Raw genomic sequence first — 17,926 nt, 5'->3', positions numbered from 1 at the left:
CAATACAGACCAGGAATTGGGCAAATCTTTTTACATAGTCTAAGCTTGTTTGAACAGGACCATCATCACCATGTGTTCCTGTATATTCATTTTTGTTGTTTGTTAATTACATCTACTAGTTTGTTATAGATAGCAATAATTTGACACATCAGGTGAGTCATTTGGTCCTTAGTTGAATAACAAGCAGGGATTTCAAATTTTAGAGTGCCTCTCTGCATTTCTATATTATTAGGGAACCACAAAAAATTCTAGTAAACTTGTACATACCTTTCTTCCCTTGTCACACTGGCCTCACTGCAGCCACTGCTCCACCACTGCTGAAATCATCATTACTAGTCTCCTGTGCATGCGCGTAAATCTCATTGCTCCGTCAATCAGCATCGCCTCATAGAGATACATTAACTCAATGCAACTCTATGGGGAGCGTTTAGGGTCTCAATGCTGAGAGTAAAGATGCTGACTACCCTCTTGCAACAATTGCAGGACTGCAGGAAGGACCTCCAATGGAAGTCTTTGGATGAGATTGCAAGGACAGCCTCTTTGCACTAGAACCACTATATTAAGCTGTAGAGGTTCTGGAGCTTAGAATGTTCCTTTAAGGTCCTGATAAAACATTTAATTAAATCAAATCTGAACATTGAGAGTGAATTCCTTGAGGAGAGAAGCACATGCACATCATTTTAAACTGAAGGACATGCTATTTTTTTTTTTTACCAATTAGAGTTAGATCGACTGAACAGTCTCCCTGCCTAGATGGTAGAGTAAGCTCTGAAAAGCAGTGCATCTTTCTCTATGTAGATATAAGATGGTGATAAGCAAGTTTTCGTCTTCATCTGTGTAAATTTGTATCACAATATCTCCACAGTAAAAAATTACAGAGCATTCTGGTTCTTTATAAAGGAATGATGCTATTAAATAATAGTATGAATCAGTCTATCTGATCTGTTATTACAGACGTGACTGTAGAAAGAGATTTAATAATAATGATGTCCAAACCGGTTGTCTATTTTCTTCTCTATTGCTATTTAGTGGAATCAGATCAATTTATACTAGAGTGGTGTATTTTGAGATCTTGGGATATTGAATGTATACAAATGTGTATTGTTAAAATCACTCCCTAAATATAGCAGTTCTATGGACTGCGAGAGAATGCTAATATGTGCATATTTGCATCTACAGTTACTGCAAATGTCAATAAAGGGTATTTTTTTTTGTTTTGTTTTCTTTCTTTAAAAGATAACAATCATACATTTTTCACTCTTTAAAAATAAAAAAAATGAAGTTTACATTTAATGAAAATGTATGATATTTTGTTTAACGGATGTATATTTTTTCTATACATTTCTATCTGGCTGAGCAGCCTTTTTGAGTCAGACTTTACGGTTCTCTGACCAACTGCTGTTCGAGCTAACTTGCCTGCTGCAGCGATTGCTCTGTGTGAAACTGCAGCAGCATGCACATTGGGTTGAGCACCAGTTGGTCAGATAACCGTAAAATCTGACCCAACATGGCTGCCCGGCAAGAGTAACAAGGCGACTTTTGAAAAAATATAAAAAAATAAATATGCATTTAAAAAGAAAATGACTTTACATTAAATGTAATAACCTTGTAAAAAAAAAAAAAAAAAACAGACAAGTGAAAAAATTTGATGACAGTCTGTTTTTTTTTTAACTTTGTTTGTTTTGTAATGTATTTTCTATGTAATGCATTAACAAATGTAATGTGTGTAGCTAACCGCCTTTAATATCATTTCATGAATCTAATGGCACAATGTACTTAGACGGATGCCTGGTGTGTATCTCTGCGTCTAGAGATAAATATGGCAGATGTCATCTCTCGCTACATGTGTCTTTAATAGTTTAAAGCCGTAATTAGTCATTGATCCTTGCGATTGCTGTGCATTTTATCCACTGGCTAGATAGCGCTGTAATTTCCTGAAGTGCTCACATCTGGCAGATGACTCTTCAGATTGCCTGAGATAGCTGCTCTTACAAACCTTCTCTTTATCTGTACCTCCAAAGCCTGACCCTGCCATAGCAAAAGATTATTAACACTGGCACTTGACCAAGGTTAACCCTCTCACCACTGTTTCAGTGGATTTAATCAGGCAGGTCTTCACTTAGAGTGATATGTGGGGAACATTCGCCACTTGAGAATAAAAATGAATGATCCATTTATTATTCATTATAAAATGCTTTCAGAGAAAACAATAATACAATTAAAACAAAAACAGTTTGAATACATAATGCAAGAATAAATGACAAAACAATTTTTGATTTGATGCGTGTTTTTGAGATCAGATCAGACCCTAAAGATCATAATGAGAGGCTCCTGAGTGGCAGAACCTCTTCATGTTGAGAGAGCAATCTGCCTGCTTCCCGACACGTACTGTGCAAATCCGGTAGCTTTAGCATCCTTTAAAAGTGTTTTTACCATAATTTGTTTTAATGCGATATCTTAATAATACATTAAAATGCAAGAGATTGCAGACAATTGTGCTCTTTACTGAATGAATAGCATGAAAGGAAAAATCATTTTCAAATTGTCAATATTATAATAACAGAACTTGCTTGAATTCTGGGTAACTCGTAGCATTCCAGCGTGTTAAAATGTTGATTTGGGAATAATTCCACCTCTGGTAAATACGGTGACCTGTCTAAAGCCAGGTATTAAAGGAACACTATAGTCACCTAAACAACTTTAGCTTAATGAAGCAGTTTTGGGGTATAGATCATGCCTGTCAGGTTTCACTGCTCAATTCACTGCCATTTAGGAGTTAAATCACTTTGTTTCTATTTATGCAGCCCTAGCCACACCTCCACTGGCTCTGATTGACAGAGCCTGCATGAAAAATAAATGGTTTCACTTTCAATTAGATGTAATTTACCTTAAACAATTGTATCTCTTTCTCTGTAAATTGAACTTGAAATCACATACAAAAGGCTCTTGCATGGTCTAGCAACCTATTAACCTAGCAGGGGATAAGAACATCTAAATTAAACAGAACTTGCAATTTAGAAAGGATAAACTTTAGATGGCTCTTTACAGGAAGTGTTGAAGAAGGCTGTGCAAGTCACTTGCAGGGAGGTGTGACTAGGGTTCATAAACAAAGTGATTTAACTCCCAAATGGCAGCGAATTGAGCAGTGAGGCTGCCGGGGCATGATCTATACACCAAAACTGCTTCATTAAGCTACATTTGTTATGGTGACTATAGTGTCCCTTTAACCCCTTAAGGACACATGACATGTGTGACATGTCATGATTCAATTTTATTCCAGAAGTTTGGTCCTTAAGGGGTTAAAGAACATTACAGGCTGCTATTGAGATAGGCTCCTCTACAATACGGGGTGGGGAGTGACATTATGAGGGGCAAAGGGATTGACCGGAGCACTGGATTCTTATATTTGATGGATAGAAAACAAACCTTGCAAATACACAGGTTAGTATGGAATAGGGTTAAACACACTGATTGTAAGATTTGGATGTTGGACAGCGCCTGCCAACCAGGGGTCCCAAATAGAAAAAGATCTCGCAGTCTGTGGTTTTTAGCATTTTGATCATGCCATCAGCATGTGATGAAGTGCACGTTAAGAAGCATATTTAAACAATATGGCGGCTAGAGCAGGTGGCTTAGTGTCAGAATCGATGGGATATCAGAAAATAAGCAACAGATCTCAACATGTGGACAGGGAGTGCTAGTCTGAGAGCCCCTTGGCATTTTGGGGTTCTCACTGTGTATATACATGCTATGCAGAAGATCAGAGTTGGGAAACATCTTAGATGGTGGATTTGGATGAGATTTAAGAGTCTAAAAGTGCGGAGGTCAGAGTGGCAGTAATGATCGATTTTAAAGCTGGACATGTACCCATAGATGTTCTAAGTAAAGACCGACCATTTTGTGACTTGTTCCCGGCTTTCTTAATGTATGCTTATTTTATAAATTAACTTCTTATGTGAATGTTTCTCTCTTTCTCTGCTTGAAGGCTATAAATTAATTCCCCTCCCTGAGTAAGGAGTAAAAGAAAATCATTATTTTCCCTGTAGCCTTCTTTACTCAGGCATCAAACGGCCAGCCCTTGCTCTTGCCTTTATCTCTTGCCAAGTGTAGACTAAAGGCCAGAGCGTAATACACAGACTTGAGCATCGTAATTCATTGCAAGTCATCTGAAATGAGAAGTACAGCTTAAACTGTTCCTTTCTGCCTCCAGGTGACATATGGATCATTTGATTACACTTCATTGCTGTACCTGTCGGACTACTCCAGGGACTTTGAGGGCGGGAGATTTGTATTCATAGATGCAGGATCAAACAGCACTGTGGAGCCCAAGGCTGGTGAGTAATCAGAAGTGATGTTCATGCATGCAGATGACTATGTTAAAAGTGAGCTTCAGTCAGCAGGAAGTATTGAGGTGAAATCAGATGCCTTCCACCAATATTCTAGGTTTTCCCGTGGGTTCTATTCCAAAGAGAACCTACGGCCTATACAGAGAAGTACTTGAAAACACTGCAGAGCACCATGTTTTTCTCCATTTTTAACAGATGACAAAACTCAGTAGTGTTTTAGTTTGTGAAGGATCGAAGTATACTATTTCTTGTGCAGTTAGCAATACCTCAGGCAAAATGAAAACTGGATCTTAAAGGGGAACTATCAGTGCTCTGGAATTTACATAATTGAATAAAACATTGAAAATAACCCGTAATTTGTGTTTAACTCTTTTCCATGGTACCCCTTTTTAAAGGAGGTGTTCCTGGTTGCCTACAAGCCAGTTTATCTTGATAAATGTGGAACGCACAGGTTTGAGGCACGTATAAGATGTATGGAACAGAAACTATTCCTTTTCCTGTCCGTGCATTTTATAGAAAGCAGTCGTGATGCTAGCATGTAACTTTATATATGCATGGCTTTAAATTCCAGGTTTTCTGCAATTCCGGGGTGAATTTCTTCTACTCGCCATGCTGAATAGCTTGGGCCAGACATTGAGCCGTGTGTGCGTGTGTGTGTGTGTATATATATAGTCCTTATGCTGATGATTTGCATTAACAATGAAACAGTTGTCCATGAGTAGTTCACAGACTCAAATCCATGTTTAAAATGGAATGAGGCAAAAAATGATTCTTTGTTAAAATAATTTGCATATGCCCAGAATCCTTTGCGGTAGTAACATCACTGCAGATTTGTGATTTCTGGGAGAAAAGCAAGTCTTATGGCTTGACTGGTGTGCAGATTTTTGTTTAACATTGTACTAACTATCCACAGACTTCAGGTGGAAGGGTTTTTTTTAATCAAACTTCCCCCCCACCATAACCTATATATAGTCCAGTAGATAAGATGCCAAAATATATATATATATGTGTGTGTGTGTAGCACATTTTATTTGTTTTGTGTGCTGGTTCCAGAAATACTCAAATCTCAAACATAGGTATTGAAAAAGAATAATTTATTTTGATTAGTTGGCAGTTCCAACCCTTTGATCTACTTCCTGCCTGGGTTAAAGAAATCATTCAGGAAGTCCTACAGCAGCCTTTACTGCCATGTGTTCCAGTGTCTGCTTTGGAGTTTTGATAAGTTTGATCTCTAACATTATATGCACAAACATCTTGAAAAACAGTCCTTTGGTTCTGCATTGGAGTGCATGAGACGTTATCACTCACTAGATCTAGGATTTTCTGGAACAATTTCAGCAAACAAGTACGTAGAACATCCCCTTTACTTTGAACTTTGTTTTAAGGCCATGCTGCCCATTTAACAAATTTATTGTACGTTCTTTTGGATGGTATTCAATGCCCCCCCTGACCCTTATTAATATTCAAGTTGCCATCAGTATGTTGTAATGATAGCTATGGGGTTCTGAAGCTCAGGCGTTTAATATTGGAAACTCCCGTGTTGCATGTTAAGTAATCACTGGGGTGAAGCATTCTACCCACGAATACATTATGTCTCATTTTCCCAAACAATGGCCAGATCCTTCCCTCCGGCGCCCCCTTTCTCACACTAATTATTGGCTTTCAATTAAGTCAATTAGAAGCCTGTCGGAAGAGATGAGGTGAGTTATCCACTGCACCAACGTTTACTTTGACTGCTGAGCTGCGGCATGGATATTGTAAAGAGCTCTTCTGAGAAAGACACGTCATGATCTATTACCTACACCTACCCATGTGAAGTGTTCAAGCTTTTTACTACATCCATTTAACAACTAGTACGGGATTACAGGCAAAACCTGCTCCATATCACAAACCTTGAAATTATTGCAAAACAAGAGCCACTTTGCTTTTCTACTACAGTACAAATCCAGATGCGTGTTCTGTTTATTTAATATATTCCTTTTATGTTTCCAGATCAGATTGTGTATCTTTTCAGCACAGCTCATGATCCATGCAACCACTACTCTGTCATCTGATCGGTCATTTTCTCCAGGTTTGAGATATGTCTACACTCCAAACACTTTACTGATCGTTGCTGGGGTTTTAGGTCTTTGCTTAGACAAGCAAGTCGGAGGTGAAACACCTATAGCTGAGTGAGCTTGAAGATAATTCAGTGAGGACGATTTATGCTGATGCATGTTGACACAATTTCTACTACCTGCCCTGATCTAATCTTCTATGGTGCCTGCTCTAACCCGATATGCTCATCTTGCCCTGACCTAATCCAGTATATACTGCTATCCTTGAACTAATATATGCTGTCTTCCCATATTTACAGCAACACTGTTATTATTTTCCTTTGTTCTATACTATATTGTTATTGTATAGTCTTTCCGGAGAGCCAGCTGAAGGTTGTGATGATTTCACATGGTTAATACAGAAAAAAAATGTTTTCACAAGAACCCCCTACTGTTCCTTAATCTTCCAGTACAATTCTGTGTTAATTTCTCATTCCTGGGGTGCAGAACCTGCGCTATAACATGGGGCTCTTCAACAGCAGATAATCGCTTCAGGGATAAGCGATGGAGAAAAAAACATCAAACTGAGAGCGAAACATAAACTCAGCATGGGCTGCAGCCAGGAGACGCGTGCAGCAATTACTTTCTAGGCATAGAGGAAAGCCTAATTGCTTCCAACACATATTTCATTCAAATTTTCCTGCATCAGATTTGAAGGATGGAGCGAGGTGTAACAGACACAAATACTTTATGGGTTTCAAACCTCCCTCTGTCATTTCACATTTACATTGGAGAATCGTTTCCCTTCCTTTTACACACATAGGGTAGAATGCACAATACAATAAATGGAAATGTCGATTTCAGGCATTCGCTGGATCCTATCACTAGCAGGTGTGGACGCTACATTCGGGGCCCACTCGGTACGCGGAGAATGAAAATGAAACTGGGGAGAAGTTCCTACGAAAGATATTTGTACATTCTAACATCAACTACTTATTTATTTATAATTCTAGATGAGATAGATTCTAAAAGAAATCCCTTAAAATATAGAATATCACTTATTAAAATGGATGGTTAAAGGGACACTATAGGCACCCAGACCACTTCAGCTCAATTAAGTGGTCTGGGTGCAGTGTCCCTTATTGCACTATTGCCAGAGAAACTGCAATGTTTACATTGCAGCACTAAGTCTGCCTCCAGTGGCTGTCTACCAGACAGCCACTGGAGGTGCTTCATGGATGTAAACAGACTTTTGGGTGTCAGCTATTTCTCCATAGGAAAGCATTGGTTTAGTGCTCTCCTATGAGGAGAGCCTAATGCGCGACCAGCACTCGCCGCGCATGCACATTAGCGCCTGCTCGTCTGGGGATGTCGAAGGAGGCAGAGCAGCGACCCAGCGCCAAGAGACATCAACGTTGGGATCAGGTAAGTAAATAAAGGTTTTTGTAAACCCTTTATTTACCACTGTTGGGGGGTGAGAGGGGGGAGAAGGGGAATTATAGAGCCAGTAATACAGCTTTGTATTCCAGACACTATAGTATCCCTTTAATATGGACTTAAAAAGAAGACACTTTGGATAGTGATCAAGCCCTATAATTTTTTCAGTTTGATTGATTTTAGAATTGTCCATCTGAGGAAAAAGAATACTTTGTTCTAGACAAACATACCTTATTGTGTCGACACTGCACATATTCTGTTTCTTTTCAGTTTATTTGAAGAACTTTCTTTATTGTCCTGGAAATTGAATCGATACCAGCTGAATTTCAGCAAATATATTCTTTATTTTATGTTGAGCACACTTTTTATACTTGCTAGTTCTAGTTAATTGCTCTAGTGCTTGACAACAAAAGTCCCATCAAAAGTTCAATTATTTGACATATTGTTCAGCTAAAATTGTTTTCAAATTATATTGACCCGCAACTATACTGGACATCAAACCAAAATATATAATTAACCTTTCCAGTAATAATAATTAAGTATCTTGTTACCCTCAGGAAGATCTCTCAATTCTCTAAAAGCTCTGGGGATTATTAGAAGAGCGGTATGCAAAACAACTGAGTGTTATAGTGTATAGAAGGGTGCATAGCGTAAAAGCACAAAGTTTATTAAGGCTTAAAGGGAATCTATAGTGCCAGGACAAAGCAAACTTGTTTTCCTGGCACTATAGCTCCCTCCCCCAGACCCCCTCGTGGTGCAGAAGGGGTTAAAAAAAAGTTGTCACTTACCTGGGTCCAGCGCCAAAGTCCATTGGCGCTGGCTCTGGTCCGCCTTTGGTCCTCTGACATCGACGGGGGAGACCTAATGTGCATGCCCAGCACTGGCCACGTTCACATTATGATTTCTACCCAAGGAAAGCATTATACAATTTGAAGACGTTTGAAGACCATTCATAGCGCAAGGACGTCCAGCGCCAGGAGAGCAAAAGTCACCTAACAGCCCGGAAGTCGCTGTCTACCAGCCACTAGAGGTGGAGTTAACCCTGTAAAGTAATTATTGCAGTTCTTAAAAACTGCAATAACTAGCTTTGCAGGGTTAAGGGACCTGGGACAGCGTATTTTATTGCTCCTATTTACAATATTGTTTTTACAAGCACTGGTATATTACTTTATTTATTTTGTTTGCACATTTTTGGAGGAGTATGTCTTTCTGCTACAGTTGCAATTTTTTAGGTCTACTCTAAACCCAACCATTTAAGAGACTGGAATTACCACTTCATTGAGAGCCCTTTGCTTTATATTATATGTTGCATTATCTGTTACCTTGACAGTATGTCATGCTAGTTCAAGATTGTTGCCTATGAATAGCATAGGAAGTAGCTGCTGTTACAGAAACAGAATGAGCTGTTACATAGAGATCAATAAACCTTTTACGGAGTAAACCTATTTCTATTATTTAACAGACCACCAGACTAAATATATACCTCCATTAAAGGGATAAATGCTCATGGGTTCAATTTAACAAAATAAACCCATTATACATATACAATGCCTAGACGGCTTTACTTTGCCAGCAGAATTGTGTGCAAAGGCATACCTAGGGCATTTGGCAACCCAGGTGGGTCCTGGGTTTGGCACTCCCCTCTCACCCCTTTTTAAAAAGTAAAAAACACCCACAATTTTTTTAAAATGTTTTCAAGAATATTTATTGTAAAAGTTTGTAACTTATATATCAACTTGAAAACACTAGAACAATGATTTTTTTTTTATTAACTTAGAAAAAAAACATTATCCTCCTCCCATTACACAAAACCCCTGCCCTGACCCATTATACAACCCCCCTGCACACCTGTCCACAAATACTCTGCCCCCCTTCCACAAAAAACCTACCCCCTCATACAAAACTCTTGCCCTTCCCAATCCTACAAAAATCCTGTCCTGCCTCCGTATACAAAAAACCCCTGCACCTCCCCTTCACAAAAAACCCTACACTGCCCTTCACATAAAAAACCCTGCACCCCCTTCCGTAAAATTCATACAGCCCTTTCACATAAAAGCATTGCATGCACCCTACACATAAAATCCCTGCACCCCCCCCCCCCTTCACATAAAATCCCTGCACCCCTTATGTGAAGGGGGCTTCACATAAAAACCCTGCACCCCTGCTCCTTTACGTAAAGTCAATACACCCCCTTCACATCAAATTCATACCCACTCCTTCACATTTAATTAATAACACCCCCTTCACATAAAGTTCATACACCCCTTCACATAAAATCCATAACCCCCTTCCCTCACATAAAGTTAATACACCCCATCCCTTCACATAAAATCCATACCCCCCTCTTTCACATAAAGTTAATACACCCCTGTGGCGGAACCAGCCCCGCCACTTGTGCCTGGAGAGGACTGCTTGCCAGCCTCTTGCCCTGCGACTATGGCCCTGGGATGTATTGCCCTTCTAGGAACTGATTTGGGCATGTTGTATTTTATTATGCTGCTACTGGCCCTTTAAGAACCATCTGGGGACATACTGTGGAGTTACTGGGTGGCCACCATTGCATGTATCAGAGGCACATGGTGAGAACAAGGGATGAAGCACATGGTGAGAACAATGGATGGCGGCCATTTTAACTCACAGACACTGCCATCTCGCCGGTATTTGGTGCACAAAGACATCGTGCAGTAGTTTTAAACTATACAACAGGGGACACATTATACAGTAATTATTTTTCATATAGCCTGTATATGTTCTGCGGAATCTGCATTAAACTGTATCTTCCAAACTACTGAACGGATCTGGGTGAATTTCGGGGTTATTGCATGTTTTGGGGTCCCTGTGATATGTTTTATAAAACTGTATTTCTCTGCCTGTGATAATTATATTACCCATTGTGTTCAGTAATCATATCACAGGCAGAGGGGAGGATTTTGTGTGGGAGTGTCTGTGTGTATTGTACGGATTGATTGGTTGGATTTCAAAACCCTGTGGGCAGTACTATGTTTGTGGATTGTGAATAAAAGAGGCTGTATGTGCCAGTACAGTCAGTTCTGCTTGACCTCAAATGAAGTGTTGTCTCGTTATTGGGGGAATTGGATTGTATGCTGATTGCCAGGAGTGTAAGCTGATTGTATGCTTTTCCTGTTCAGCTGTTCACAGCATTCATATGCTTGAGAGCATTCGTATGCTTCTCCGGTTCGCTGGTTGTGGTGTCTGCTGCAGTGCTTGGAGTCCTCAGAAAGCGCTAGGAGCATCCTTCAACGGAGGTACCCAGTCGGGGTGCCCGTCGATCCGTTACAACCCCTTCACATAAAATCCATACCCCGTACCATCACATAAAGTTAATACACCACACACCTTCACATAAAATCCATACCCCCCTCCTTCACATAAAATTAATACATCCCTTCACATAAAATCCATACTCCCCTCCTTCACATAAAATCCATACCCCCCCTTTACATAAAGTTAATACACCCCATTCACATAAAATCCATACCCCCCTTCACATAAAATCCATACCCCCCTCCTTCACATAAAATCCATACTTCACATGAAGTTAATACACCCCTTCACATTAAATCCATACACCCCCTTCAAATACAGTTAATACACCCTTGACCCCCATCACATCAAATTCATACCCCCTCCTTCACATAAATATCCTCTACTCGCGTTTGAGGATAACTTGCTCCGGCCTCAGGCAAAGATCCCTACTGCCACCACGGTGTCGCCCTGAAGTCAGCACGGATCCTTCTGCTGCTGTAGATCCATGAAGGTGGACAGGCGGCGGCGCACATCAGCGTGCCCTTGCGCGCCTCAGCGCCTCTCAACATTCCTCCTCCCCCTACTTATCCACATTACTGCATTATAGTGCACGCCGACAGCTACAGCCCGCACTATAAGAATGTATGGGGGGTGACTCATGACACTAACAGTAATGGCACCCCCCTAGTGAGTGGGACACGGGGCGGATCGCCACCCCTCCTCCCTTAGTACGCCACTGACTGTGTGTAAACATTTTTACTTTTGATTTGGTTTGAAAAGCAATGCAAAGCAAAACGCAGCGTGTTAAATCTTGCTTACTATAATTTTTTGCTCTGGAATTGTGTTACAGACTATAAAGAAACAAGTTCCTCTGCTAGGCCTTCATTTGGACCCCGTTCTTTCTGCTAGGAGACTTGAAATAGTGGAATTATTTGTCCTCTTCCCATATAGTCAGCAAGTATGAAGGTGAAACTTTATTAATGCACTCTAAAAAATCAAGGAGAGACGATGAGTTCAAATGTCAGTACAGAACATGGATTAAAGATGCTATATGCAACTTGCAAGTCTAGTATAGTTAACTGTATCTGTACCTACTGTGATTGGGCATTGTGCCTCCAAACACACTATATTCACATTCTATTGGCATTTTTTAAATCAGATTGCATATAGAGAAATATAAAGTACATTTTGGAAGATGGTCTCCGAGAACCATTCAGATGTCTTTAAGTGTAGCAGGCACCGCTCCAGGATCATAAAATGTAAACCTTCTGCTGTCACAGAGGTATGACAACATGATCTTACAATGTAACCCTATCACTGCCAGCTGGCTACTATTGCTCTGACATAAAGGGTTACTCTATCACTACTCTACCCTACTACTGGTACATGGTGTTATACTGTAACCCTATCATTATCGCAATGACTGTACATTGCAGTGCAGTCAATTTTATATATTTTGTGAGGACATTATACCTCTATTTAGAGAATAAACTTGATATACTAGTAAAGCAGCACTGTCAACGTTTGGGAACTTTGCCGAATTTGCAAAGTCCCCCAATGGAGACATCACTTCTGTGGTCTGGTGGCCGGGAAGGGGGCAGGTAAAGGTGAGTTTACTTACCTGAACATGTCCCTTGTGGGCGTCAGCATCTTAATTCAGCGGAGTCCTCTTTGGCACTGACACTACTTTACTCTAGCACATGCGCGATAATGCATTGAGGTCTATTGGGGATCACGCAGGGTCCTTCGGACACAGCCAATTCCCTGCAGCCTTCACTGACTGCTTCAAGGATTGGCACAAAGACAACGCCTTGTGTCAAAGAAAGTCAGGTGGAGGAGAAATACAGAGACAAAGTAGTCCCTTCTTTGTCTCTGTATATCTCTTGATTTGGTTGGAATTTCAGTCAAATCCAACACATTCAAAATGAGTATATGATAAAGATTCTATCTGTTGCGGAGCTGCAATATTATAATCCCAGGATCTCCGCTGGTAGAACACAATAATCCAAGTACAAAGCTGGAAGCAGGCAATATTCCCAAATCCTCCCAAGAACCAGACGAAACACAGTCTGAGAGTCAACTGACACTTTATTCAAAAAGACTGATATTTAAAGCAGGTCACTCAACTGTCACTTTATTAAAAAAACTGATATTTATAGCAGGTCACTTAACAGGGGTTTCCAAAGATGGGCAGCAGGGGTTTTGGTTGAGGGGACTGGAGGGAGACTACCGTTTCCAGGTCCTCCTCCCATCAGCCCCTGCTGTAACATACAGTAATGAAAACCACGAGGACATAAACCGTTACCTTTCTACTTCAAAATATACAACGTAGTCAGTTTTAATAGCAATGCTAACGAATGGGGAGGATTCGAACAGATATACACAGTACAGCATAAATTAAACATAGCCGGAGACGCCACACTATACCGGCGCGCAGTACACAACAGAAAATAGGCACAACCATTCTATCTTAGGCAGTCCCAAGTGGCTAGGTTTGCCACGCTATCTTTATGAAATACTTGTTTTTCAGGAAGGGTGGGTTACAGTGCTGCTTTAATTGCATTCCTTCTACATCCAAGAAACCGTTAGAGGGACATTATAGACACCAAAGCAACAACTTAACCCAATGAAGCAGTTTTGGTGTATAGATCATGTGCAGTCATCCTGCTCAATTCTCTACCATTTAGGAGTTGAATCTCTTTGTTTATACAACCCTATTCATACCTCCCTGCATGTGACTTGCACAGCCTTCCTAAACTCTTCCTGTAAAGAGAGATCTAATGTTTAAACTTTCTGTATTGAACAGTATGTTTAATTTATCTCCTGCTCTGTTAATAGCTTGCTTGACCCTGCAGGAGACTCTTGTGTGTGATAAAAGTTAAATTTACAGAGCAGGAGTTAAGAACTTTTACAGCAAGTTAACATCTGATGGAAAATGAAACCATTTTGTTTTCATGCAGACTGTGTCAGTCACAGCCAGGGGAGGTGTGGCTAGGGCTGCATAAACAGAAACAAAAGTGATTTTTATTTTATTTTTTTATTATGAAATTTTGGTTCACAGACATAGATGAACAGAACATCAAGGACATTCCAAGTAATAACATTGTGTACTATTACATCAAACGGACCCGGTGTTCATGTTCTACAGACAGTTAATATAGTACAGACTACATTATGCTGTGAGCATTTACATTTTGATTAGGAATAAAGGGAGGGGGGGGGAGTTCAGGAAGGGAACCGGGGGGGGGGGAGAGGGTTGAGAGTTTTAAATATTCAAACACATATGCATGTACAGCTGGAATGTATGATACAATAATGCCATACGCTGTTTTTTTTCCTGTTGTGGCGTGGGTCGATATCAGGGTTTAGCTCCTATTCTGGCTGTCAGGCCATACCATCGGTGTGGTGGTGTTCAGTGGGCACACTAGGTAAGACATGAGGATAGTATAGGTACTCAACTGTCAACCCAGCATTGTACAGTGGTCTCCATGTATGAGCGCGGCTGTCGACACTTCTGAGAGTGTGTGGTTATGGATTCATGGCCTTGGTGACCTCATTCCATCTATTCCAGGCTATTCTCCAAATTTTGTTCTTTTGGTTTGCTGCTAGTCTTGCTGCACATCCCAAGGTTTTGTTTTGGTCCACTAGGTGGATACATTTTTGTATAGTCAGAGAGTCTGTACTCCTCCATTTCCTACTAATGAGCGTCAGCGCTGCTATGTTAATTTGGTAAGTAAGATAAATCATAGCTTCCGCGAGCCCTGAGGGATAGTTTTGTAGCAGGTAATTTTCTGGAGTATACGGAATGGTCAACCCTGTCATGGATTTTATGAGTTGTGCAATGTTTTGCCAGTATTTTAAGAGTCGCAGGCAAGCCCACCAAATGTGGAGCATATCCCCTATTCCTTCATTGACACCTCTAGCATTTGTTAGTCACACTGGGGGTCATGTGTTGGCACTAGGTACCATCTGTATATCAGTTTCTTAGACAGCCCAATGTGGGTTGAGCAGAGGATTCGTTTTTTTTTTTTTGGTAGGGTCATGTAGGTGCCTCGGGCGTGGGATCCGGTGCACGCGATCAACGAGCAACATGTCAGCTGGAATCTCCAGAGCATATGCATGCAGAAGGCCTCTGACATAGGCCTATAGTTTTGCCAGGAGAATAGTCTCAAACACCCCCTAAGGCGGAGGTTGTTGCACCTCACCCGGTCCTCCAAATCTGCTAGTTTAGCTTCGGTGCGTTCCAGCTTGGCCTCTAAACATTCCACATGGCTTGCCAAATCATTTTGCGCTGTGGCGAATTCGTCCATTTTGGACTCTGTTTGAGCTGTGCGTTTGCCAAGCTCTTGTACATCCCTGTGCAGAGAGTCCATGGAGTTCTGCCATGAGGCAATTAATTTGTGTGAAAGGTCGTCGGGTGCCTTGGTAAGGTAACTTGTAGTGAGTTTCTCTGCTGTCTCAGATGCCTCCGTATCTTGCTGCGTGCTATCTCTCTCTAAGCTGTCATCGCCATCTTTGTCTAAATCCTGCCGGCTGTTAGACTCCATTTGCGGTTTGTGTATGAAGAAATTCAGTTTTTCTGCTTTGGAAGCATTCTTCTTGGACATGTTGACTTTGGTGCAGGTTTCCGCAGTCTGTACGCTGGGATTGTGATAGATTGAGAGTTTATGTGCCAGAGCTGTGGATTATGCTTCCATCTTGCTCGGCAGCTAGCCACACCCCCGAAACAAAAGTGATTTAACTCCTAAATAGCAGAGAATTGAGACTGCAGAAACATGATCTATACACAAAACAGCTTATTTTGATGCCTACAGTGTCCCTTTAACAAAGAGTCAGTAATTGCTTAAAACAGCTGTTCAAAACCCATTTCTTATATTGACCATTTCACTTTATGATGCATCCTGCAGTGACATATACCTGGAGAGATGCGCCTTTGTAGGGCAGGATTTTTCTCTAAAAACATGCTTGGGATTCTGCGACAATTCAATGTAGATGTAAACATTATTAATCTAAACATAAAAAAGTGTATTTATATTATATGTTTGTACAGTGCTGAGAAAACTATTTGTGATCTATTAATAGCAATGTAAACACTGTCTAGTGGTCCTCTTAATCTCAATAATTTAAGTAAACCACTTGTTCTGAACTCTAAACATTTATTTTCCAAATAAAAAGAATTATTCGTAGATATATTTCCTCTGGGTCTTCAACGATGTGGTTTGTGGCTTAAAATGAGACAGACGGATGTTCCATGTTGTTAATGACCATCTTTGATCTATGTATTATAGAGCTTGGGGTTTCATGAATTATTATTAAATGTGAGGCTGGGTTATTGTACGGAGGTAACTGTGTAGCTGCAGGAATCCCATTTTGAACAGTACATTTTCTATCTTAACCTGTCTGTTAACACCTCTCTTGCAGGACGCCTATCCTTTTTCACGTCTGGATCAGAAAATCTCCATCAGGTGGAAAAAGTGGGTTGGGGTACACGATACGCTATTACGATCTCCTTTACCTGCGACCCTGACCACAGCATCGGAGACCCAACATGGACTTAAATTCAAAAGGGATATTCAGACCTGTAACCCAGTTCACGATCTGGATACTCTCAGGCACAAAAAGAAAACACTGGAATCTGTAAAAAAAATTTTTATCTAAATGAGACAGAGCATGTCATGGATACATTAAATCTTGACTTATAGCTACAGCCTTTCTACCCCATACACCGTCTAACTCAGGTCATCAGGAGGTCCTAAGTACCCAAGGAAGTATCTACTTTAGCATCAAATTGCAGTTGAAGGTACACACACTGATTCAATTATGGTATGCTGTATTAATTTTTCTGAAAATGTAAATTCTCATTTGGAAACACAAAATAAATAAACAAACTTTTTTACTGAACAATTGCTACCCAATATGAAATTTGAGACTATTGCAATACTTTAGTGTAAGTTCTACATTTTGCACATTTGTAAACTTTCTGATTTTTTGGGGGGCTATTTTTTAATGCATTTGGTCTCATTTGACTTGTGGGTATCTGTACCGCTGTCACCTGAACATGAAAATATGTTCTTTAAAGAAAGAATAGGTTTTTGAGCACATTAGCAGCCCATAGTGATTGACCTGAGACCTCTGTGAACGTTTGGGGATGGGAAACCACTATACAATAATTATAGAGCATCTTCAACGTTTCTGAAAGTGCAATTCACTAAAGAATGGATTTACAGCAGCAAATTCAGCCTTATTCCTTCAATTCAGTTGACAGTTATGATTTTTATTGTGAGCTAAATTGAAGAGAAAAACTAAACTGAAGGACACTGGCTTTTAAGCAAATTGAATTTTCTCTAAATTTGGACCAAATAGCTCAGAAAGACATTCCAGGACAATTGTCAAACTATTACTGAAATATATGGATAAACACGATGGCTGGGTGAGCCGCAGTCAAGCACAATGTAAGATAAAAACACAAAAAAATAGTAAACCATTCGTTAAGACCTCTGATTGTTCTGTGCTTTTCCTTCAGCCCATATAATGTGGGGAATAAATTGTTACAAAAACAGTACAGCAGCACCTCCTGCTTCCTCATTGAGTATGCACTAGATGGGCGAGAGATAGAAATATGGGGGTTCCTCAGGACCATTGATTAACCAAGATGAGTCCAATTGATGGACCCCTATATTATTTTGACTTGTGTGTCAGGTTCCAGAACTAGGGCCTGGTAACTCATCCACATTTTGGGTGTTAAGTAAAAGGAAGAGTTCGGCTTTCCTGGCAGTAGCCGGAAAGGGAATGTTCCTTCTACCGTATATACTCGAGTATAAGCCGAGTTTTTCAGCCCAT

The 17,926-nt window shown here is 40.4% G+C and overlaps 1 protein-coding gene across 1 annotated transcript in view; it reads left to right on the top strand.

Annotated features, from left to right (window-relative positions):
* Positions 1 to 17,092, top strand: part of OGFOD3 (2-oxoglutarate and iron dependent oxygenase domain containing 3) — a 129,548-nt gene extending 112,456 nt beyond the window's left edge. The window contains exons 8-9 of the mRNA XM_063456016.1: positions 4,211 to 4,334; positions 16,508 to 17,092. Coding sequence (XP_063312086.1) covers positions 4,211 to 4,334; positions 16,508 to 16,644 — 261 coding nt within the window. The 3' untranslated portion in view covers positions 16,645 to 17,092. The remainder of the gene's footprint in view (positions 1 to 4,210; positions 4,335 to 16,507) is intronic.
* Positions 17,093 to 17,926: the final 834 nt, after the last annotated feature.

This window comes from Pelobates fuscus, chromosome 5, assembly GCF_036172605.1.
Source record: "Pelobates fuscus isolate aPelFus1 chromosome 5, aPelFus1.pri, whole genome shotgun sequence".
Taxonomy (NCBI): Eukaryota; Metazoa; Chordata; class Amphibia; order Anura; family Pelobatidae; genus Pelobates; species Pelobates fuscus.
This window is presented reverse-complemented; position numbering and strand designations above follow the sequence as displayed.